This window comes from Mobula hypostoma, chromosome 19 (assembly GCF_963921235.1).
Source record: "Mobula hypostoma chromosome 19, sMobHyp1.1, whole genome shotgun sequence".
In the NCBI taxonomy this organism is placed as follows: Eukaryota; Metazoa; Chordata; class Chondrichthyes; order Myliobatiformes; family Myliobatidae; genus Mobula; species Mobula hypostoma.
In genome coordinates, this window is record NC_086115.1 from 14,370,803 (window position 1) to 14,394,578 (window position 23,776).

At 48.5% G+C, this 23,776-nt stretch overlaps 1 protein-coding gene across 3 annotated transcripts in view; it reads right to left on the bottom strand.

Annotated features, from left to right (window-relative positions):
• Window positions 1-23,776, bottom strand: part of crtac1b (cartilage acidic protein 1b) — a 313,163-nt gene that overhangs the window by 13,165 nt on the left and 276,222 nt on the right. For all 3 annotated transcript variants that reach the window (XM_063071392.1, XM_063071393.1, XM_063071391.1), the window contains exons 9-14: window positions 20,764-20,846; window positions 17,223-17,323; window positions 12,257-12,425; window positions 2,406-2,548; window positions 1,543-1,585; window positions 129-272 (exon numbers count right to left, since the gene is read on the bottom strand). In XM_063071392.1, coding sequence (XP_062927462.1) covers window positions 129-272; window positions 1,543-1,585; window positions 2,406-2,548; window positions 12,257-12,425; window positions 17,223-17,323; window positions 20,764-20,846 — 683 coding nt within the window. The remainder of the gene's footprint in view (window positions 1-128; window positions 273-1,542; window positions 1,586-2,405; window positions 2,549-12,256; window positions 12,426-17,222; window positions 17,324-20,763; window positions 20,847-23,776) is intronic.

The following is a 23,776-nucleotide window of genomic DNA, read 5'->3' on the forward strand; positions in this document are numbered from 1 at the left end:
CCTGGGACACTAATGCAGAAGCTTTTCCAGCAGATTTAGAGAGGGATGAATGGGTGAAGTTCAAAATGGGGGCTCCGGCTGTGGTTGACTGTATTAATGAAGGGAACTGGGCTGTAGGGGACACTCACCTACACATGCCGTCCCGTCCTCGTTGGGCTCGTAGCCCCGATTGCATCTCCGGTTGGGGCGACACCTGTAGCTCCCGAACACGTTGATGCAGACGGGCCGGTCGCTGGGACAGGGCAGTGGGAAGCGGCCACACTCGTCCTCGTCTGCAGGGTGGGGTTGGAGGTAGCACGGGAGAGAGAAGGAATGGGAAGCAGAGAGAGGAAGAGCGGAAGATAGAGAGAGGGAGTGAGAGTGGGAAAATGAGAGGGGAGGAGGAAGAAAGAGGGAGAGGGAGAGGGAGGAGGATGTGGAAAAGGAGAGGGAAATGAAGAGAGGAAAAAAGAGAGCAAGAGAAAGAGAAGGGAGAGTGAGTGAATGGACTTGGAATTAGAATTGGTTTATTTTTGTCACATGCACAGTGACAAGCTTGTCACATACCATCCGTCCTGATCAATTGATTACACAGTACATCAGGATGGTACCAAGGAAAACAATAACAGAATGTAACAGCTATTGAGACAGTGCAGTGCAGGTAGACAATGAGGTGCAAGATCATAACAGGGTTGATTGCGAAGCTGAATCCATCTTATCGTACTAGGGAACCATTCAATAGTCTGATAACAGTGGGATGGAAGCTGTCCTCGTGCTGGTATTATGTGGTCTCAGGCGACTGTATCTTCTGCCTGAAGAGAGGGGAGAAGAGTGAATGCCTGGGATGGGTCGAGTCTTTGATTACACTGGCTGCTTTATTGAGACAGTGAGCGGTGTAGTCAGAGTGGAGGGGAGGCTGGTTTCTGTGACCAACACACTGAGTGGAATTGAAACCCACCACCTGATCCCACTGTCACCTGTCCGTAGCTTTCAGGACACTATTTATCTTTATGCTCAGGCCCTTTACTTGGGAGAGCACGTATGGTGATGGGATCAGGAGCACCATCAACTACAAAGGCTGCAGTAACGTTATTCGCTGGAACATAGGAAATTGAGGGGTGAGCTGAAAAGATGTGAGGGGCATAGACAGAGTAAAAGCAGGTAGTCTCTTCCTCAGGGAGGGCTACTAAAAACAAACTTGCATAGGTTTAAGGTCAAAGGTGAGAGATTTAAAAGGGACATCAGGGGCAGCTTCTCTGCACAAAGAGTGGCGTCTATTTGGAATAAGCTGACAGAAATAGTGGATGAGGTGGACACACTAACAACAGTTAAAACAATTTATTAATGGGAGAATTGCAAACCAATGTGGCATAGTTACAAAATAAAATTAAGACAATAATTTCAGATCACAGTTTATCACTCTAAATCTAAATGTGAATTTTTTGTCATGTTATGATCACTCTTCCCCAGTGCACACTTAAAATGCATTCATAAAACGACGCCTTCCCTTCAACCTCATTTCCAGAACACAGGGATCACAGGTTCGGTACAGTATTGACTCACCAATACAGCGACCTCTTCCATCAGCGGTAAACCCTCGTCCACACTGAGGAAATACAAGATAGACAGATTGGTGGATTTACTGAAATGGGAGGGAGTGTAAAATCAAAGATGTTTTGTTGAGATTGGACAGGGATTGGTGAAATCACCCCGGGGCACAGTTAAGGAGAGAGAGAGAGATGCTTGCATTGCGGAAAGTACAGAGAGAAGGTTCAGTGAGTTGATGTTAATAACAGGAGTAAAAACAAAATACTGGAAATAATCAGAAGGTCAAACAACATCTCCGGTGCTGCTGATTTGCAGTGTGGCTCCACTCACATCTTTTTATTTCAGATTCCTACCATTAAAGTTTTTTCTCTTTAATTAAAGGATGTTTCTTCACATGGAGCAATCTGGAAGAGTCAGAGACAGAGAGAGGGAGATAGATAGAGAGAGGGGAGAAGGGGCAGAGAGAGATAATGAAAGAGAGAAACTGAGACAGAGGATAGGAGGGAGAGACAAGAAAGATACAGAGAGCAGGAGAGGGAGGGAGAGAGAAAGAGGGGAGAAAGAGTGAGATGATAGAAAAAGGGAGAGAGACACAGAGAGACAGAGATAGAGATAAATAGAGACAGAGACAGAAGTAGTGACAGAGATTGAAACGATGACAGAGACAGGGACCGGGAAACTGAGAACCACACAGGTAAGTCCTGGATCTAGAGAGAGCTGGTGAGGACCAGCCAGAGTCAACCAGGGAAACAGTAAGGGAACTGTTTCTGCGCCAAAACACCTTGGTGGGGTCCGTTAGTGGGATCCAAATGGGGGAACGATTGAGCGAGTGAGGGGGAGAGCGAGAGAGTGCGAGGGCTCCCCAGCTTCTCTTGTACCTCAATCTCCCGGTTGTTGACTTCTCCTCCATTTTCTGGAAACAGCACTTCAATGGTAGAGTTCATGTCACCGAGGGAGATGCCTCGTGAGGTGAATGCGCCTCCTGGCCAAGTCACCTCCAGGTGAGTGGCCTCGTCCGTCCCTATTCAAGTCAAGGAGAGGCAGGGGCTGAGTGTCTGTGAGAGTAAAATTTAGAGAAGCGTGGACAAAGCCTGTGGAGCAGAGAGTCTATCAACTATTATCCACACAAGTGTTATCACTCTGGTGAATTTCTGCAGATGTACCATGGAGAGTATTCTGACTGGTTGCATCACCGTCAGGCATGGAGGGGCCACCGCACAGGACTGGAAAAGGCTGCAGAGTTGTTGGAGCAATTCAGCAGCTCCAACATGATCACTGCCCTCCCAGTACGGAGGACATCTTCAAAATGTGACTCCCCAAAATGGTGGCATCTATCAGTAAGATCCTTATCACCCAGAACATAGCCTCTTCTCACTGCTACCATTAAGGAGGAGGTACAGGAGCCTGAAGACCCACACTCAATGTTTTAGGAACAGCTTCTTCCCTTCCGCCATCAGAACAGACAACGAACCAACCCATGAACACCAGCTCACTATTCTTGCTCTCTTTTTGCACTACTTGGTTAATGCATTTCTTATATATATTTCTTATTATCATTTATAGTTTTTAATAATGGTTGCACTGGACTGCTGCCACAATACATCAAAACTTCACGGCATTCTGTATGTTAGTGAAAATAAACCTGATTCTGACAGGGGGCAATTGAAAATAGGCAACTTTACTCAATGAGTGGTGGGGTCTGAGACTCACTCTCCGATAGGCTGATGAATGCAGAAGCAATCCCCATATAAGAATATAAGAAATAGGAGCAGGAGTAGGTTATTTGCCTGTGGAGCCAGCTCCACAATTCAATACGTCTGCTCTGGTCATGGAATCAGCTCCACCTACCTGCTTTTTTCCTATAACTCTTAATTTATTGATTACATAGAACAGTACAGCACAGGAACCGGCCATTCAGCCCACAACGCTGTGCTGAACCAGTTAAAAAGCAAATCGAAAAACACCCAAACACTAATCTTTCCTACCTACACAAGGTCCATATCTCTCCATCTTTCTTACATCCACGTTTCTATCCAAATGTCTCTTAAAAGCTTCTAATGTATTTGCCTCTACCACTGTACCAGGCAGTGCATTCCAGACATCCATGACTCTCTAAGTAATAAACTTCCCCTCACATCACCCTTGAACCTACCCCTCTCACCTTCAATGCATGCCCTCTGGTATTAGACATTTCTGCTCTGGGAAACAAATACTCCTTGTACACTCTATCTATGCCTCTCATAATCTTATAAACCTCTATCAGATGTCCCCTCAGTCTTCAGCACTTCAGAGAAAACTCAAGGTTGTCCAGCCTTTCGTGATAGCACGTGGCCTCTAAACCAGGTAGCATCCTGGTAAACCTCTTCTGCGCCCTCCCCAAAGCCTCAACCTTCTTCTTACAATGGGCGACCAGAACTGTATGCAATAGTCCAGAATAGCCAAACCAGAATTTTATAAAGTTGCAACATAAACTCCCGACTTCTGAATTTAATGCCTCAACCAATAAAAGCAAGCTTTCGCTAAGCTGCCTTAGCTACCTTATTGACTTGTGTAGCCACTTTCAAGGAGCTATGAACTTCGATCCCACGATCTCTCTGCTCAGTAACACAGTTAAGGATCTTGCCCTTATCAGTGTACTGTCTCCTTGCATTTGCCCTACCAAGGTGCAACACCTCACATTTATCTGGGTTAATCTATATGCCATTTCTCAGCCCAAATCTGCAACTGATGTATATTGTGCTGTATTCTTTGCCAGTCTTCTACATTATCCACAACTCCACCAATCTTAGTATCATCTGCAAGCCTACTAACCCACCCATCTACATTCTCATCCAGGTAATTTATATACATCACAAACAGATCCCTGCAGAACTCCACTAATTACAGACCTTCAGCTCAGATAAGTCGCTTCAACCACTACCATCTGTCTTTTTTGCACAAGGCAGTTCTGAATCTAAATAGACAATTTGCCACAAACTCTCATGCATCTTAATCTTCTGGATTAGCCTCCCATGAGGGACTTTGTCAAATGCCTTACTAAAATCCATGTAGACAACATCCACTGTCCTACCCTCATCAATCTCTTGGCACCTTGTCAAAAAACTCAATGAAGTTAGTAACCTAAAAAAAAAGTCTATCCAACTTTTTATACAGGGAGTGATCGGTGCCTGGAACGCACTGTCAGGGTGACGGCAGAGGCTGATATGTTAGGGACTTTTAACAGACTCTTAGATAGGCACTTAGATGCAAGAAATATGGGGTGTCGTGGGCTGTGTAGGAAGAAAGTGTTAGATTGATCATGGAGTAAGGTTATACTGGTTGACACAACATTGAGGGCCAAAGGATCTGTATTGTGCTGTACTGTTCTATTTTCTAAATACATTTAATGAGGTAGGCTACTGCTTATGGCCAGGGAATTACACAGATAAACTTCTCTCTGGGAAAAGCAGTTTCTCCTCATCTCTGTCCTAAATCTAGTTCCTTGAATCTTGAGGCTCTGTCCCTTAATTCTAGTTTCACCTACCAATGGAAACAATTTTCCTGCCTTTATCTTACCCATCTGTTTCATGACTTTATTTATTTCCATAAGGTCCCCTCCTTCTTCTGACTTCCAGTGAGTACCTCATTTGTAAAGTCCCTGGAAGAACACTTTAAGAGCTGATGAGAGAGTGATAGAGCCATAGAGATAATAGTAAAGGCATCCGTTCGTCCTGCGAGACCATGGATCTGTGCCTGGAAAGTCTTCACTCTCCAGGGCGCAGGCCTGGGCAAGGTTGTATGGAAGACCAGCAGTTGCCCATGCTGCAAGTCTCCCCTCTCCATGACATCGATGTTGTCCAAGGGAAGGGCAAGGGCCGATGCAGCTTAGCATCAGTGTTGTCGCAGAGCAATGTGTGGTTAAGTGCCTTGCTCAAGGACACAACACACTGCCTCGGCTGGGGTTCGAACTTACAACCTTCAGATCACTAGTCGAATGCCTTAATCACTTGGCCACATGCTCACATAGAGAAACAGTACAGTAAAAGGTCCTTTGATCCACTGATGATCAAGTACTTTTTAACCTGAAGTCTATTTGTTGACCGGTATAAACTCAATGAGCACAGTAGTATGTGTGTTATGTGTACTACTGTGCTTTACACCCTGGTGTGGAGAAACATGGTCTGGCTTCTATATAAATTATATGGTTATATACTGTATGTTATATATGTTATGTATTTAGTTAAATGTCAATAAACTTGACATGACTTGAGCCATGCATCAAACATGACACGCCATCTTTATTAACAGACTGCTTGGATTGTTGAAGAACTTGCTGGTTTGAAGACTTTCAAGCACTTCACAACTCATGTTCTTGATATTTATTGCTTATTTATTATCATTATTAATTTTTCTTTTTTTGTATTTGCACAGTTTGTTCTGTTTCCACTTTGGTGGCTTGTCCATATTTGTTGTGTGAGTTTTCATGACTCTGTTGTGTTTCTTTGTATTTACTGTGATTGCCCACAAGAAAAGGAATCTCAGGGTAGTGGCATATATTTCTTTTAACAAATTTACTTTTAACTTTGTGTTCTGAATTCAAACTGTTTAAAGCAATGCATCTGGTTAAAAAAAGACACTTTGCTCCAAAATCCTTGAAACCAGGTCTTGGGAGGTGACAAGGAAACGTCCCTGGGCAATGAACAAGCTTTCTTTATGGCTTCAAATAAAGCTCAGGCCCATGATCTGAGCAGGAGATTGTAAAGAAATCTTGATGGAGGGTGAAGCTAATGGGGCAAATTCTGAAAGCACTCAGCAAGTCAGGCATGGTTCTATTTATCATTAACTACAGTTGAATTCATTGCTACCTCTACACTATTGCAAGTTGCCTTCCAAGATACAGACCATCCTGATCGGAAAAATGTGGCGGTTTCTTCACCGTCAATGGGTCAAAATCCTGCGACTCCCTCCCCAACAGAAACACATCTTCAACATTCAGTCCTTGCTTTTATATTCCAGTCCACTTGAAATGAATGCTAACATCACATTTGCCTTCCTCATTACTGACTCAACCTGCAAATTAACCTTTGTGAGTTCTGCACAAGGACTCCCAAGTCCCTTTGCACCACAGATTTTTGAATTTTCTCTTCTTTAGAAAATAGTCTATCCTTTTATTTCTTCTACCAAAGTGCATGAGCATACATTTCCTGACTTTGTATTCCATCTGCCACTTCTTTGCTCATTCTTTGAATCTGTTTAAGTCCTTCGTAGCTTCTCTACTTCCTCAAAATTACCTGATCCTCCACCTTTGTTCATATAATCCGCAAACTCTGTCAAAACCATCAATACTATCATCCAAGTCACCGACATAAAAATTAAAAAGAAATTAAAAATTAAAAACACTGACCCCCTGTGGAGTACCAGTCACCAGCAGCTAACCAGAAAAGGCTCCCTTTATTGCCTCCTACCAATCATCCACTGCATCATCCATTCTAGTATTTTTCCTGTAATACAATGGGCTCATAACTTGTTAAACAACTTCATGTGTGACATCTTGTCAAAGGCCTTCAAAATATCCAAGTACACAACATCCACTGATTCTCATTTGTCTGTCCTGCTTGTTATTTCTTCAAAGAATTCCAACAGATCTGTCGGGCAAAATTTTCTCTTGAGGAAATCATACTGACTATGGACTACTTTTTCTTTTTTTTGTATTTTTTTTTATTGAAGTTCATCATCATGTGCCTCCAGGGTCCCCAAAACCACATCGTTAGCAATTGACTCCAACATCTGCCCAACCACTGAGATCAGACTAACTGGCCTATAATTTCCTTTCTTCTGCCTCTCTCCCTTCTTGAAGAATGGTGTGACATTTGCAATTTTTCAGTCCTCTGGAACCATTCCAGAATCGAGTGATTCTTGGAAGATCATTAGTAATGCCTCCACAATCTCTTCAGCCACCTCTTTCAGAACACTGAGGTGTATACCATCTGGTCCAGGTGACTTATCTACCTTCAGACCTGTCAGTTTCCCAAGAAACCTTCTCCTTAGTAATAGCAACTTCACATACTTCTGCTCCCTGACACTCCTGAACTTGTGGCATACTGCTGGTATCTTCCACATTTTACATTGGCTTTAACCTCTCTTGTTTGCCACAGTTGTGTCATCTTGCCTTTAGAATACTTCCTCCACTTTGGAATGCACCTTCTGAATTGCTTCCAGAAATTTCAGCCATTGCTGCTCTGCCATCATCCCTGCCAGTGTTCTTTTCCAAAGTATTTTGGCCAGCTGTTCTCTCATGCCTCTGTAATTCCCTTTACTCCATTGTAAAACTGATACATCTGACTTTGGCTTCTTCTTCTCAAATTGCAGGGTGAATTCTATCATATTATGATCACTTTCTCTTAAGGGTTCCTTTACCTTAAGCCCTCTAATCAATTCTGGTTCATTGCACAACATCCAATCCAGAATAATTGGTCCCCTAGTGGGCTTGACCGTGAGTTGCTCTAAAAAGCTCCCTTGTCAGCATTCTTTTTCAGTTCTGCCCACAAATTTTCTATCGGATTGAGGTCAGGGCTTTGTGATGGCCACTCCAATACCTTGACTTTGTTGTCCTTAAGCAATTTTGCCACAAATTTGGAGGTATGCTTGGGGTCATTGTCCATTTGGAAGACCCATTTGTGACCGAGCTTTAACTTTCTGGCTGATGTCCTGAGATGTTGCTTCAATATATCCACATAATTTTCCTTCCTCATGATGCCATCTATTTTGTGAAGTGCACCAGTCCCTCCTGCAGCAAAGCACCCCCACAACATGATGCTGCCACCCCCATGCTTCACGGTTGGGATGGTGTTCTTCGGCTTGCAAGCCTCACCCTTCTTCCTCCAAACATGACGATGGTCATTATGGCCAAACAGATCAATTTTTGTTTCATCAGACCAGAGGACATTTCTCCAAAAAGTAAGATCTTTGTCCCCATGTGCACTTGCAAACTGTAGTCTGGCTTTTTTATGGCGGTTTTGGAGCAGTGGCTTCTTCCTTGCTGAGAAGCCTTTCAGGTTATGTCGGTATAGGACTCGTTTTACTGTGGATATAGATACTTGTCTACCTGTTTCCTCCAGCATCTTCACAAGATCCTTTGCTGTTGTTCTGGGATTGATCTGCACGTTTCGCTCCAAAGTACGTTCATCTCTAGGATACAGAATGCATCTCCTTCCTGAGCAGTATGATGGCTGCGTGGTCCCATGGTGTTTATACTTGCGTACTATTGTTTGTACAGATGAACGTGGTACCTTCAGGAGTTTGGAAATTGCTCCCAAGTATGAACCAGACTTGACATCATTTTCTGACCTCAATTCGATAGAAAATTTGTGGGCAGAACTGAAAAAGCGTGTGCGAGCAAGGTGGCCTACAAACCTGACTCAGTTACATCAGTTCTGTCTGGAGGAATGGAACAAAATTCCAGCAACTTGCTGTGAGAAGCTTGTGGAAAGCTACCCAAAACGTTTGATCCAAGTTAAACAATCTAAAGGCAATGCTACCAAATATTATCAAAGTGTATGTAAACATCTGACCCTCTGGGAAAGTGATGAAAGAAATAAAAGCTGAAATAAATCATTCTCTCTACTATTATTCTGACATTTCACATTCTTAAAATAAAGTAGTGATCCTAACTGACCTAAGACAGGAAACAACAGGAATTCTGCAGATGCTGGAAATTCAAGCAACACACATCAAAGTTGCTGGTGAACGCAGCAGGCCAAGCAGCATCTGTAGGAAGAGGCGCAGTCGACGTTTCAGGCCAAGACCCTTCGTCAGGACTAACTGAAGGAAGAGGCAGTTAGTCCTGACGAAGGGTCTCGGCCTGAAACGTCGACTGCACCTCTTCCTACAGATGCTGCTTGGCCTGCTGCGTTCACCAGCAACTTTGATGTGTGTTGCTTGACCTAAGACAGGGAATGTTTTCTAGGATTAAATGTCAGGAATTGTGAAAAACTGAGCTTAGATGTATTTGGCTAAGGTGTATGTAAACTTCTGGCTTTAATTGTATACTAAGGCATGCTGACCTCCAGTTCGGAGGAGCCTTCGGTCTCAGGCGGCCCCTCCCCTGGCTTCCCCAGGTTCTTTCTGTATCTCTGATGCCACAGGGCCCTCTGGGTCTGGTCCAACAGTAACTACCTGCTCTTTCTCCGGCAGACAGGCCTTTTTCTTCACCTTCCTACCTGTCAGCTGAACACACCTCTCACCATCATCCATATTGCACCATGCCTGTCTTTCACTGCTACTGGCATGGCTGGGGAGGGGGCGACAGAGGGAGGAACAGCTGGGGAAGGGTCACTGGTGTTGCCCTATGCCTTCAAGGTGGAATTGGCAGCCAGATTTGGGGGTGGATTTCAGAAAATACAACCATCCACGCGGGGGGGCCAACACCAGCTCCATCACGAACACCCTCCCTGCCTTCAATCCCCTTCTCAGGGCCAGAAACACATCTCGCGCAGACCCCGGGCGTTCAATTTTGCAATAATGCATTCACGACCCCCAACAGTCTCAGCCACGGCCCTGACTGTGGTGCTGACCTCACAGAGCTGCAGTTCGCCATGACGATCACTACACAGTCCAAAATTCAACACCACCGTTGAATTTTACACAGTCCACATCCAGCAGCATGCCAGTAAACAGTCTGAATAACAGTTCAGAGAAGGGAGGGAAAATGGACATTAATGTGGACAGGCAGGGACGTCCATGCAGTAGATAAATCTCAGCACTATCCTTGCCACTGCGAAAACAAAGACACCTCTCAGACCAATCCGCTCTTCCTCTGCCCACTCCAAAATCCGAAGTTCTCTTCACCCAGTTGCCCTGGGCTAGGGGTTTCACTGTTCCAAAACGGGAAAAATCCATCTCCACTCCAACAAGGTTCAAGACTTCAATTCTGGCAATCTGCCAGCTGCAGCCTCAGCTCAGTCTCAAGAGACAGGGACCGAAAACTTTATAAAATGGAGTCCTTCCAGGTAGGAAACTGTTCTGGTCTGCTGCCAAGATGATGCTCCACAACCCAAAACATTCTGGCTGTCTCCAAAACTGTCCTTTTGGGATTTTGCTGCAGAATTTTCAACTTCAGAAGAGAGAGAGAGTTCTAACAGTGTGAACCTCTCTCAGTACACTCCTTCCACAATGTAATCCTCCCTCAGTACCACCCCTCCCACAGTGTGACCCTCCCACAGTGTGACCCTCCCTCCCACAGTGTGACCCTCCCTGTACCATCCCTCCCACAGTGTGACCCTCCCTCAGTACCTCTCCTCCCAGTGTGACCCTCCCTCAGTACCACCCCTCCCACAGTGTGACACTCCCTCAGTACCACTCCTCCCACAATGTGACCCTCCCTCAGTACCATCCCTCCCACAGTGTGACTCTCCCTCGGTACCACCCCTCCCACAGTGTGACCCTCCCTCAGTACCACCCTTCCCGTGGTGTGACCCTCCCTCCGTACCGCCCCTCCCGTGGTGTGACCCTCCCTCGGTACCGCCCCTCCCACAGTGTGACCCTCCCTCAGTACCACCCCTCCCGTGGTGTGACCCTCCCTCAGTACCACCCCTCCCCCAGTGTGACTCTCCCTCAGTACCACCCCTCCCACAGTGTGACCCTCCCTCAGTACCACTCCTCCCACAGTGTGACACTCCCTCAGTACCACCCCTCCCACAGTGTGACCCTCCCTCAGTACCACTCCTCCCACAGTGTGACACTCCCTCAGTACCACCCCTCCCAGTGTGACCCTCCCTCAGTACCACCCCTCCCACAGTGTGACTCTCCCTCAGTACCACCCCCCCACAGTGTGACACTCCCTCAGTACCACCCCTCCCACAGTGTGACACTCCCTCAGTACCACTCCTCCCACAATGTGACCCTCCCTCAGTACCAGTGTGACTCTCCCTCAGTACCGCCACTCCCACAGTGTGACACTCCCTCAGTACCACCCCTCCCACAGTGTGACCCTCCCTGTACCACCCCTCCCACAGTGTGACACTCCCTCAGTACCACTCCTCCCACAGTGTGACACTCCCTCAGTACCACCCCTCCCACAGTGTGACTCTCCCTCAGTACCAGTGTGACTCTCCCTCAGTACCACCCCTCCCACAGTGTGACCCTCCCTCAGTACCACTCCTCCCACAGTGTGACACTCCCTCAGTACCACCCCTCCCAGTGTGACCCTCCCTCAGTACCACCCCTCCCACAGTGTGACTCTCCCTCAGTACCACCCCCCCACAGTGTGACATTCCCTCAGTACCACCCCTCCCACAGTGTGACCCTCCCTGTACCACCCCTCCCACAGTGTGACACTCCCTCAGTACCACTCCTCCCACAGTGTGACCCTCCCTGTACCACCCCTCCCACAGTGTGACTCTCCCTCAGTACCAGTGTGACTCTCCCTCAGTACCGCCACTCCCACAGTGTGACCCTCCCTCAGTACCAGTGTGACCCTCCCTCAGTACCAGTGTGACCCTCCCTCAGTACCACCCCTCCCACAGTGTGACTCTCCCTCAGTACCACCCCTCCCACAGTGTGACCCTCCCTCAGTACCACCCCTCCCTCAGTGGTGGTTACAGCTCATTCCTGTTACCGCTGTGAGATTTGACCTGAACCCCCGACGACACAGCAGTGACCCAGCCTTTCCCTTTCACAGATGAATCTATGGACAGTGACACTTGGGGCAGACAGGCCCAGACTCCAGTGGGAATTCCGGATTGCAACCTACCCAGTCCGAAGTGGGCGACTGGTTCCATCTCACACAGATAGCCCGAGCCCCCATCAATGATACGAAGGTGGGACCCACTTCTCCTGGTGTACAATACCACCTTCGCGCCTCGAGCAAATGCTCCAAACCTGGTGCGCGGCATCACCCGCAGCCAGTGGTTACCGAACCCCTGAAATCAAACCATATGAGCAACTGGTTAAAGATCTTAAAGTCCTTAAAGGTGAGCTTTATTTGTCAAATGTACATCAAAGCATCCAGTGAAATGTGTCGTTTGTGTCAACGATCAGCACCGTCCGAGGATGTTCTGGGGGCAGCCCGAAAGTCTCACCAGGCTTCCAGTGCCAACACGGCATGCCCACAATTTACCAGCCGGTACATGGGGAGGGAAATCAAACAACTGGTGGTCTTGGGGATAATGTACAAATGCCTTACAGAGAGCGGCGGGAACGGAACCCCATCGGGATCACGATTGCTGGCACTGTAGAGAGTTACTCTGACCACTACAATACTGTTGCCACTCACGCACCCCTGCCCTTCCTCCAGTCCCCAACACTCTCCAGGCCCAAAGAGTGTGAACCCCAGGACAAGTAAGGGGGCAGGGGTACTGAGAGGCTGTTTCCCATTGTGGGAGCACCGAGAACTAGGGGAGTAAGGTGTTGCCTATTTTGGATGTAGATAGAGTCACTGAGTGGTATAGTACTGTAACACGTCCTTCTGCTCACTGTTTCTATGCTGACCACTGTGTCTGTCTATACTACACAGAACATAGACATCTACAACATACTGTATTAGACCATAAGACATAGGAGCAGAATAAGCCTATTTGGCCCATCGAGTCTGCTCCGCCATTCAATCATGACTGATCCTTTCTTCACTCCCCCTCAACCCCATTTCTCGGCCTTCTCCCCGTAATCTCTGATGCCATGTCCAATGAAGAACCTATCAATCTCTGCCTTAAATGCACCCAACGACCTGGCCCCCACAGCTGCATGTAGCAACAAATTCCACAAATTCACCTCCCTCTGGCAAAAGAAATTTCTCCGCATCTCTGTTTTGAATGCACACCCCTCTTTCCTGAGGCTGTGCCCTTTTGTCCTAGACTCTCCCACCATGGGAAACATCCTTACCACATCTGCTCTGTCTGGGCCTTTCAACATTCGAAAGGTTTCAATGAGACTCCCCCTCATCCTTCTAATTTCTAGTGAGTACAGATCCAGAGCCATCCAACATTCCTCATATGATAGCCCTTTCATTTCTGGAATCATCCTTGTGAACCTCCTCTGGACCTTCTCCAATGCCAGCACAAACAACACAGGTCCTTCGGCCTACCATGTTGTGCCGACCATGTAACCTGCTTTAAGAAACTGCCTAGAATTTCCCTAGCGCATAGCCATCTATTTTCTTAAGTTCCTTGTACTTATCTAAGGGTCTCTTAACAGACCCCATTGTATCCATCTCCACTATCGTCGCTGGCAGTGCATTCCACACACTCACCACTCTGTGTGTGAAAAACTTACCACTGACATCCCCTCTGTATCGACTTCCAAGCACCTTAAAATGTTAGCATTTCAACCCTGAGAAAAAGCCTCTGGCTATCCCCACAATCAATGCCTCTCATTATTTTATACACTGAATCTAATGGGATGATATACTAAACCCATTTGCCTGCATACCATGCCTGGGTGTCATGAGAGTGTAGCAGTTAGTGTAACGCTATCACAGCCTCAGCGACCTGAGTTCAATTCCTTCTGTGGTCTGTATGGAGTTTGCATGTTCTCCCCAAGACCACTTGGGTTTCCTCTAACTGTTTCGTTTCCTCCCACGAGCCAAAGACACATGAGTTAGTGAGTTAACTGGTTACATGGGTGCAATCAGGCATCAAGTTCGAGCAAGGGGGGCCAGTTACCATGTGTCTTGAAATAAAATAAAAACACAATAGATCTGCATATTCCTCCATTCCTTGTTCATTCGGGTACTGTACTTGTCCAGGCGCCTTTTAAGTGCTCCTGTTCCTGCCTCCACCATCTCCCCTGGCAGCTCATTCCATATACCAACTACTCTTTGTGTGAAAAATTTACCCCTCTGATCTCCTTCAAAGTTCAAACCTCCCTCCTCTCACCTTAAAGCATGTCCTCTAGATTTAAATGCCTTTGCCATGAAAAACAGGCTCAATTCACACAGAATGCTGGAGCAACTCAGCCTGTCTAGACTGCTGACTGGGTTCTCGACCTGAACCCTCAGTTGTGCATTTGCCTCCACAGTAGCTGCCCGACCTGCTGAGTTCCTCCAGCAGACTGTTCGTTGCTTCAGACTCCAGCATCTGCAGTTTTTTGTACCTCCATCTGATCACCTTGCCTATACCTCAATCTTATCAGACTCCATTGTGTCACTTCTCAGTCTCCTTTGCGCCAGGGAAAATAGGCCCAGCCTACCCAATTCCTCTTCAAACCCTCCAATCTGAGCAACATCCTTGTGAATCTTTTCTGCACCTTCTCCAGAAAAATCACAAGGTTTCAGTAGTGCAGAGGCCAGAATGGAACGATATATTCCAGGGCAGCCCAACCACCACCTTGACAAGGAAGAATTTCTTCCGCAGCTCATTGAGCATCCTTGGAATTCTCTCTCCAGAGAGCTGAGAGGCACAATTGATATGCAAGGTTGAGGTACTTTAGTCCGTAGGAGAGTTGAGGGTGATGGGGAGCAGGTCAGAGAGTGGGGCTGAGATTATTGGATGGCGTAGCAGTTTGATTGAACAAATGGACCTGTTTCCAACAGAACACAACACAAGTCAGCAAGTCAGGCAGCATCCGCAGAGGTGAGTGAACAGTCGACGTTTTGCACTGGGACCTTTCAATACTAGAAAGGATGGGGGAAGAAGCAAGAATAGGAAGGTGGGTGGTTGGCGAAGGAGTACAAATTGGCAAGTGATAGGTTAGACCGGGTGAGGGGCAAGCTGGGTAGGTGGGGTAGGGAGGGGGATGAAGAAAGAAACTGGGAGGTGATAGGTGGAAGAGGTAAAATGCTGAAGAAGGAATTTGTTAGGAGAGGAGAGTGGACCGTGGAAGAAAGGAGGAGAGGCGCCGAAGGGAGGTGGTGGGAAAGGAAGGTGTAAGAAAGGAGCCAGAAAAGAGAATAGACGAGAGAAGGGGATGGAAACGGAGAGGGGGAGAAATTGATGTTCATACAATCAAGTTGGAGGTTACCGAGACGGAATATGAGATTTTGCTCCTCCAGCTTGAATTTGGCCTCATCATGGTATTAGAGGAGGCCTTGGTCTGACATGTTGGAATGGGAATGTTTCCGTTGTAGTATGATTGCTCTATGGTAAATTGGTGAACTGGTGGACAGTTCTCTTGGCCAGTGAAGTTTGATCTCAGCACAACCTCAGTTGTTAGAAGCACGTCCCTGAATTGCATTACGCTTTACATCATAGTGGACCAGATGAACAGAGACTGCTGAAGTTTAGGATGACTCTCCCTTCCCTAGCTTCTCCACAGTCAGCATTGGAGCATACATGAGGCAGGAGCAACATTACAGGGAATAGCAGAACCTTTTATCATCACCAGAGAGGTCCGATGAGGCTTGGGTTTCACATCTACCCCACGAGTGGCTTCTCCACACCACATGCTCTGCCTCTCTGAAATTCAGCCTGGATTTCAGGTCACTTAGAGTGGCCCAGCTCACCACCTTCTATCTCACGGACAAGAGTGCAACCCACTGTCAGACCCCACCCTGTCCTAATCTTGTCCGTGGTCAGGTCTCACTCACTGACCTGGGTTGTGATACCTTGGTGCAGCCAGACCTTGACCAAAACCCAGAAGACCTCTGTCTCCAAGCTGTGGGGGGGAGCATTGGTAAGCCTCAGGGACATACCCTCCTCTCATTAGTACCATCAGGGAGAGAAGGTATAGGAGCCTGAAGACAGACGCAGACACAGACACACAGGAACAGCGTGTTTCCTTCCAGTATCAGATTTCTGAACACTACCTCACGATTCCCCTTTTGCATTATTGATTGATTCATTAATCTGTTCATGTATTTGTTTGTTGCTTACTTATTTATTGAACTTGATGTAATTTTTATATATTACACTGTACTGCTACCAATAAACAATTTTCATGAGATATGTCAGTGGTAATGAACCTGATTCTGATTATTTTGCCCTCCTCCCATGGAGCACTGACCTCGTGGACACCTCTCACAGGAGATGGGGAGTCAGACATTGGGTTGGAAGAGACTCAGACAGGAGGCAGTGACACTGACCTTGTGGACACCTCTCACAGGAGATGAGGAGTCAGACATTGGGTTGGAAGAGACTCAGACAGGAGGCAGTGACACTGACCTCGTGGACACAACTCACAGGAGATGGGGAGTCAGATATTGGGTTGGCAGACAGGAGGCAGTGACACTGACCTCGTGGGCATCTCTCACAGGACATGGAGAGTCAGACATTGGGTTGGAAGAGACTCAGACAGGAGGCAGTGACACTGACCTCATGGACACCTCTCACTGGAGATGAGGAGTCAGACATTGGGTTGAAAGAGACTCAGACAGGAGGCAGTGACACTGACCTCGTGGACACCTCTCACAGGAGATGAGGAGTCAGACATTGGGTTGGAAGAGACTCAGACAGGAGGCAGTGACACTGACCTCGTGGACACCTCTCACAGGACATGGGGAGTCAGACATTGGGTTGGAAGAGACTCAGACAGGAGGCAGTGACACTGACCTCGTGGACACCTCTCACAGGAGATGAGGAGTCAGACACTGGGTTGGAAGAGACTCAGACAGAAGGCAGTGACACTGACCTCGTGGACACCTCTCACAGGACATGGGGAGTCAGACACTGGGTTGGAAGAGACTCAGACAGGAGGCAGTGACACTGACCCCGTGGACACCTCTCACAGGACATGGGGAGTCAGACATTGGGTTGGAAGAGACTCAGACAGGAGGCAGTGACACTGACCTGGGTCACCTTAAAGACGGAAAGGGGCTGAGCCCTGGACTCTCCGTGGGCGATGATGAGATCCAACATCCCGTCTCCATCAAAGTCCGTCGCCACGGCACCTGTGGGAGGGAAGAACACAAGGTGGGGTGAGGAAGCAGCCACTGCTCTCTGAGAGATGGGGGTCTCCACTGTCCCAGGTCGTTTCCAACCCACCACACCCCCCCCACCCACCCCGGCTGAGGGTAACAGATTGTAAGTTCAGATCGGATATGATCAAGATGTCACGGAGTGGTTGCTGGAGTAAATGTGTGAGAGTGGATCGTGTGGTGGAGAGGACTTATTCTGCTCCAAAATTCACCACCTCAGAGGGCACTGGGGGCAGATCCCACGAGGAATTCCATCAGGGTACTGGGCAAGCATCTGGAAATGAAAACTACGTGGAATTAAGGGTAAGGACATAGAACATAGAACATAGAACAGTATAGCACAGTACAGGCCCTTCGGCCCATAATGTTGTGCCGACCCTTAAACCCTGTCTCCCATATAACCCCCCCACCTTAAATTCCCCGATAACTGAGTGAGATTCAGCAGAGAGATCGTTCACAGAACAGCACATGGACAAAAGGCTGAATGTCAGAAAGACAGAGAGAGAGAGAGAGAGAGAGAGAGAGAGAGAGAGAGAGAGAGAGAGAGAGAGAGAGGGGAGGGAGGGAGAGGGAGGGGGGAGAGGGGAGGGGAGGGGGGCCCAGAAAGGGAGAGAATGGGAGGGGAGGGAGAGAGAATGGGAAGGGCGGGGAGAAATGGGAGGGGAAAGGGAGAGAAGGAGAAAGAGAGAAAGAGAGATAGAGAAAGAGAGATAGAGAAAGGGATAGAGAAAGAGAGGGAAAGAGAGAGAGAGAAGGGGTGAGAATGGGGGAGTGTGAGAGAATGGGGAGAGTGAGAGAATGGGTGGGGGAGGGTGATAAAATGGGACTGGAAGGGGGAGAAAATGGGAGGGGAAGGGGAGGAGGAAAGAAAGAGAATGAGAGAGAGAGAGAGAGAGAAATGGGAGGGGGAGGGGAGAGAATAGGAGGAGGAGGGAAGGAGAAAAGGGAAGAGAAAGAAGGGATTAAGTGAGAGGTGGAGGGAGGAAAAGACAGTCAGAGAAAAGGAGAGAGGGAAACAAGGAGAGTGACTGCCCTCTTATTCACTTCTTTGTCTCACCAACAATGATACATCATCAAGTTATTGGAGGAGATTGGGGTTGAGGGAAAGTGGATCAGCCATGATGAAATGGCAGATCAGACTTGATGGGCCAAATGGCCTACATCTGCCCCTATATCTGATGGTATTATTGGATTGGCAACTCCATTATCAATGGCAGGTTAGAGTGTGGGAGCCACCAGAGGAAATCTAGGCCGTCAAAGAAAGCATCCAAGTTACAACTTCCCAGTCAGGTTACAATGATTACATTGTGTAAGCCGAGAGGGAGAAACGGGGGGGAAATAGAATGATGGGAGAAGCTGGGAGGTGAGAGGTGGCAGAGGCAAAGGGCTGAAGAAGAAAGAATCTGACAGGAGAGGGCAAGGGACCATGGGAGAAAGGGAACAAAATGGGGGTGGAAGGTATGGGTGATGGGTAGGTCATGAGGGAAGGGGGAGAAGGGAAAGAGAAAGGGTAGAGGGGCCACAGGGATGAGAAAAGTAAACGAGATGGAAACAGAGGAGAGTGGCTACTGGAAGTTAGAGACATCAACGTTGGTGCCATCAGGTTGGAGATTCATCAGGATGGGTATGACGTGTTGTTCCTTTAATTTGTGTCTGCGCTCAGTTGGGCAGCAGAGGAAGCCATGGACAGATATGTCGGATGGGAATGGGAAGCCTGGGTCTTTTCTGTAGAGTTTGCCCAGTGTCTCAGGCAGCACCAGTGAGGTGGGTATCTGGGTCACCGATCTCTCCCTCACTTCCCTCTGACCATGATCAACACTGAGGGGAGTGGGTTGAGGTCACTGTCAGGCCTTGCACAGAGCCACCACCTCGCAACTCCAGAGTCCCGAGTTCGATCATGTCCTGTGGCACTCTCTGTGTGGAGTCTGCACACTCTCCCCATGGGCTTCCCATTCAGATGCTCACGGTTCCTCCCACATCCCAATGAAACACGGGATTGGTGGGTTAACTGGCCGCTGTAAATTGCCCCCAGTGCGTAGGTAAGAGGTAGGATACGGGAGAGCTGATGGGAATGTGGGGAGAGTAAGATAAGATCAGAGTAGGATTAGTGTAACTGGGTGGTTGATGGCCAGAAGAGACTCAATGGGCCGAAGGGCCTGGTTCATGCTGTCAAAATCTTTGCAAAAATGATGATGAGAATCAAAAAGTGCTGCAACACAGACAAAATGCTGGAGGAACTCAACAGGTCGGGCAGCATCTGTGGAGGGGAATAAACAGGTCGGGCAGCATCTGTGGAGGGAAGTAAACAGGTCAGACAGCATCTGTGGAGGGGAATAAACAGGTCAGACAGCATTTGTAGAGGGGAATAAACAGGTCAGGCAGCATCTGTGGAGGGGAATAAACAGGTCGGGCAGCATCTGTGGAGGGGAATAAACAGGCCAGGCAGCATCTGTGGAGGGGAATAAACAGGTCGGGCAGCATCTGTGGAGGGGAATAAACAGGTCGGGCAGCATCTGTGGAGGGGAATGAACAGGTCGGGCAGCATCTGTGGAGGGAAGTAAACAGGTCAGACAGCATCTGTGGAGGGGAATAAACAGGTCAGACAGCATTTGTAGAGGGGAATAAACAGGTCAGGCAGCATCTGTGGAGGGGAATAAACAGGTCGGGCAGCATCTGTGGAGGGGAATAAACAGGCCAGGCAGCATCTGTGGAGGGGAATAAACAGGCCAGGCAGCATCTGTGGAGGGGAATAAACAGGTCGGGCAGCATCTGTGGAGGGGAATAAACAGGTCGGGCAGCATCTGTGGAGGGGAATAAACAGGTCAGACAGCATCTGTGGAGGGGAATAAACAGGTCGGGCAGCATCTGTGGAGGGGAATAAACAGGTCAGGCAGCATCCCGTGGGGGTGGGGGTGGAATAAACAGTTGACATTCTGGGTCAAGGTTCAACATTAGGACCCTTGGCCTGAAGCATTGACTGCTTATTCTTCTCCATAGACGTTGCCTGAATTGCCGAGCTTCTCTCCAGCGTTTTGTATGTGTGTTGTTCAAGATTCCCATCATCTGCAGGATCTCTTGAGTTTGCAAATTAATTGCTGACAAGACTCGGTCTAATCTCTACAACACAAGAGACACCTCAGACCGCAATGTAACTTGGAGAGCACAAATGACATCCCACCATGATGGCATGAGCTAGGATGGTGAGTGGGAGCGGGAATGACCTCTGACCTCCAGCTCTCCTCTGATTTGCCCAGTTCAGTGCATGGGTGCAGAGGTCAGAGATGAGCTAAACGGTGAGGAGATCGCCATGGAACCACTGACCCCACCCTGCCTAGGGCGGAAGACCCCTATACCAACACCCCTCAGCCCAGGCACCTCCAGCTTGACCTCAGAGGGGTCCAGGTGGACTTTACCTGTCCCTTGTCCAGTTGGTTCTGTGGCATCTCCGGCGTTGGCCTCCTCTAACAGTGGGTCTGTTCCTTCACGTCGGGTGACCCTGGAATCAATCAAAGCGAGACAAGGAGTCAGGCCCTCCTGAGAATGCTTAATACAACTCTAAGTTTCAGTGGACCAGACCAGAATGTAACCAGGTAAAACAAAGGGAGCACCAAGGAAGTTCACCAAAATTTCAGCCCCCTACTCTACTCCGTGCACACTCATGACAGTGTGGGCAGATTCTGCTCGAACTTCATCTACAGGTTTGTGGACAATACCACTTTAGTGGACCACCTTTCACAAAACGATGAGCTGGAGTACAGGAAGGAGACAGAGAGCTTAGTGGCATGGCATCAAGCCAACAACTTTTCTCTGAAAAGAGCTGGTCATTGACTTGAGAAAGGGGTTGGGGAGAGGGAGGGCAGTGAACGTGTTCCTGTCTATAATCAACAGTGCTGAGGGGGACGAGGTTGAGAGCTTCAAGTTCCTTGGTGTGAATCTACCGATAGACTGTCCTGGTCCAATCATGTTGATGCCATACCGGGAAAGCTCACCAACGATTCTTCCTCAGGAGGCTAAAGAAAACTGTCGTGTCTTGTTGACTCTTACTGATTTTTATTCTGTCTGAATGCATAACGGTTCGAAATGGCAACTGTTCTGCACGTGACTTTAAGAAACTGCAGAGAGTTATGGATACATCTCAGCACAGGAATCTGTCTCCCAACTATAGGCTCTGTCTATAGTCCTCAGAACCTCAGTGAAGCAGCCAGCATAACCACAGATCCCCAGTAGATGGGGTGTCCTCACCTACCATCTCACTGGCCTCCACATCCAGTACATAATATTCCGTAACTTCCACCATCTCCAACAGGATCTCAGCACTAAGCATATCTTTCCCTCCCCACCCCACCAACTTTCCACGGGGATCACTCTCCATGTGACTCCACTTGTCTCTCCCCACTGATCTCCCTCCTGGTACTTATCCTTGCAATTGAAACAAGTGCCACACCTGCCCCTACACCTCCTCCCTCACTACCATTCACTCCTTCCACAAAAAGCAGGATCTCCCGCTGGCCACCCATTTCAATTCTCCTTCTCATTCCCATTCCAACATGTCAGCCCGTGGCCTCCTCTCCTGCCACGATGAGGCCACCCCACTCCGATTGGACGAGCAACACCTTATATTCCATTTGGGTAACCTCCAACCTGATGGCATGAACATCAATTTCTCAAACTTTCAGTGATTGCCCCCCCTTCACCATTCCCCATTCCTGTTTCCCTCTCTCCCCTCATCTCCTTACCTGACCATCACCTCCCTCTGTTGCTCCTCCCCCTTCCTTTTCTTCCATGGCCTTCTGTCCTCTACTATCAGATTCCCCCTTCTCCAGCCCTTTATCTCTTTCACCGAACAACTTCCCAGCTCTTTACTTCTTCCTCTCCTCCCCCCCCCCCTTCTTTAGTCTGACCGTCCCTTCATTTCCAGTCCTGCGGGATGGACGGTGGTGTGTGAGCCCTCGGATAAAAAGTCGTTTTATTTCAGGAATAAGCACTGAAGAACCATGGAGATACATGCACACACACTGAGCACCCTCTGAGGTGGCACGCACTGGCGACACCCTTTCCTTGCTGTGGGCACCACCTTCCAGTGGCGATCGCCAGCCGTGCGGCCATGCGGGAACTGCCAGGTTTTTACCGGGCGCCATTGCGGGTCTGGGGTAGGATCTCCTCGGTGCCCAGGCCACGGGAGAAGTCGGTTCCTATCCCGTCATAGTGGCTCAGGGGTGTGGGGCGGCTCTGACCACACCAAACCCTGCTCCGCCGGAGGTGCTCGTGGGACCCAAATCTTCTTCAGGAGCCGGAACCACACAACACGAGCTTCATTATGGAGATACCCACCGTGCTGTTCCGTGACGCGTTGAGACAGTTCCTGTAAGGGCTGCTCTTGCCGTACAGACATGCAACGGCAGTCTTTCTTACCGGGCATACAAAGGTTAAGGAGGTCCCCAGTGGAAGTCTCGCTGCGCAGGGGATTTTCCCCCAGTACATTGGTGACTGGGGTTGAAGGGTGTTGCACAGGGTTGTACTGTGTAATAACGCTGCCCTGACCCGTGCACCTGTCCTTTCTGTGGATAGGAGGAGTGAGTGCACCATGCCCACACGGAGTGCGAGAGGTTGCAGCCCCTGTTTGAACCTGAAGGGGCTACTCCTCAAGTTCTGGCTGCATTTCAGTCCCGCTCTCCTGATTTATGGGCACCCCGATACAGTGGGGAGGGGGGCAAGTTGCTCGGTAGATGTCCTGCTCCTGGGCTTAGCCAAGATGGCCATTTACAGGTCCAGCTAATGGGCCGTCAGGGGACTCTGCCCAAGCCGACTGCCTTCCCTTCTTCTAGGGCTACACTCGTGCCACAGTGACCTTAGAGAGGGAGCATGCGGCCATTATGAGTATGGGGAAGGGGATTTCTGGGATCGGTGTGGCCCCCAGAGTTCAATATAAGTGATAATAATTACTTTAATTTGAATTCATTTGAATAGTAATCCTTAACCTTTGTATGCCTTTTGTATTTGCATAAAGTTTTGTACATTTGCAAAAGGGACTCGGAGGTTGCACAAATGTACCTGTGACCTGTCATTTTATCTCCTTCCAAATGATTCAATATTAGAGTTTTATCCTATTTTGCTGGTCTAACCCTCTCCCTATCCTGTGACCTCCTCTGACCCCACCTCTTCAGCATTGCCTACCTCAGCTTCTGTTGCCTGGATCTGAAACTCGGGAACCCCTCCCTCCCTCCCTCTCTTCCACTAGATCTTTGGCCACTTGTCCTACGCCTCCTGGCTTTCCAGGCTGGAGAACCTGCTTAATCTGCCGGCCAATGGGCAGCCCCGAACTGTCTCGGATTTCAGCGGCAGCCCGCAGCTGCTGCAGTACCGAGGCGCACCAGCAGAGTGAGCCGCTGCGCAGCAAGTCCCACCGGTCAGAGCCACACACGCACA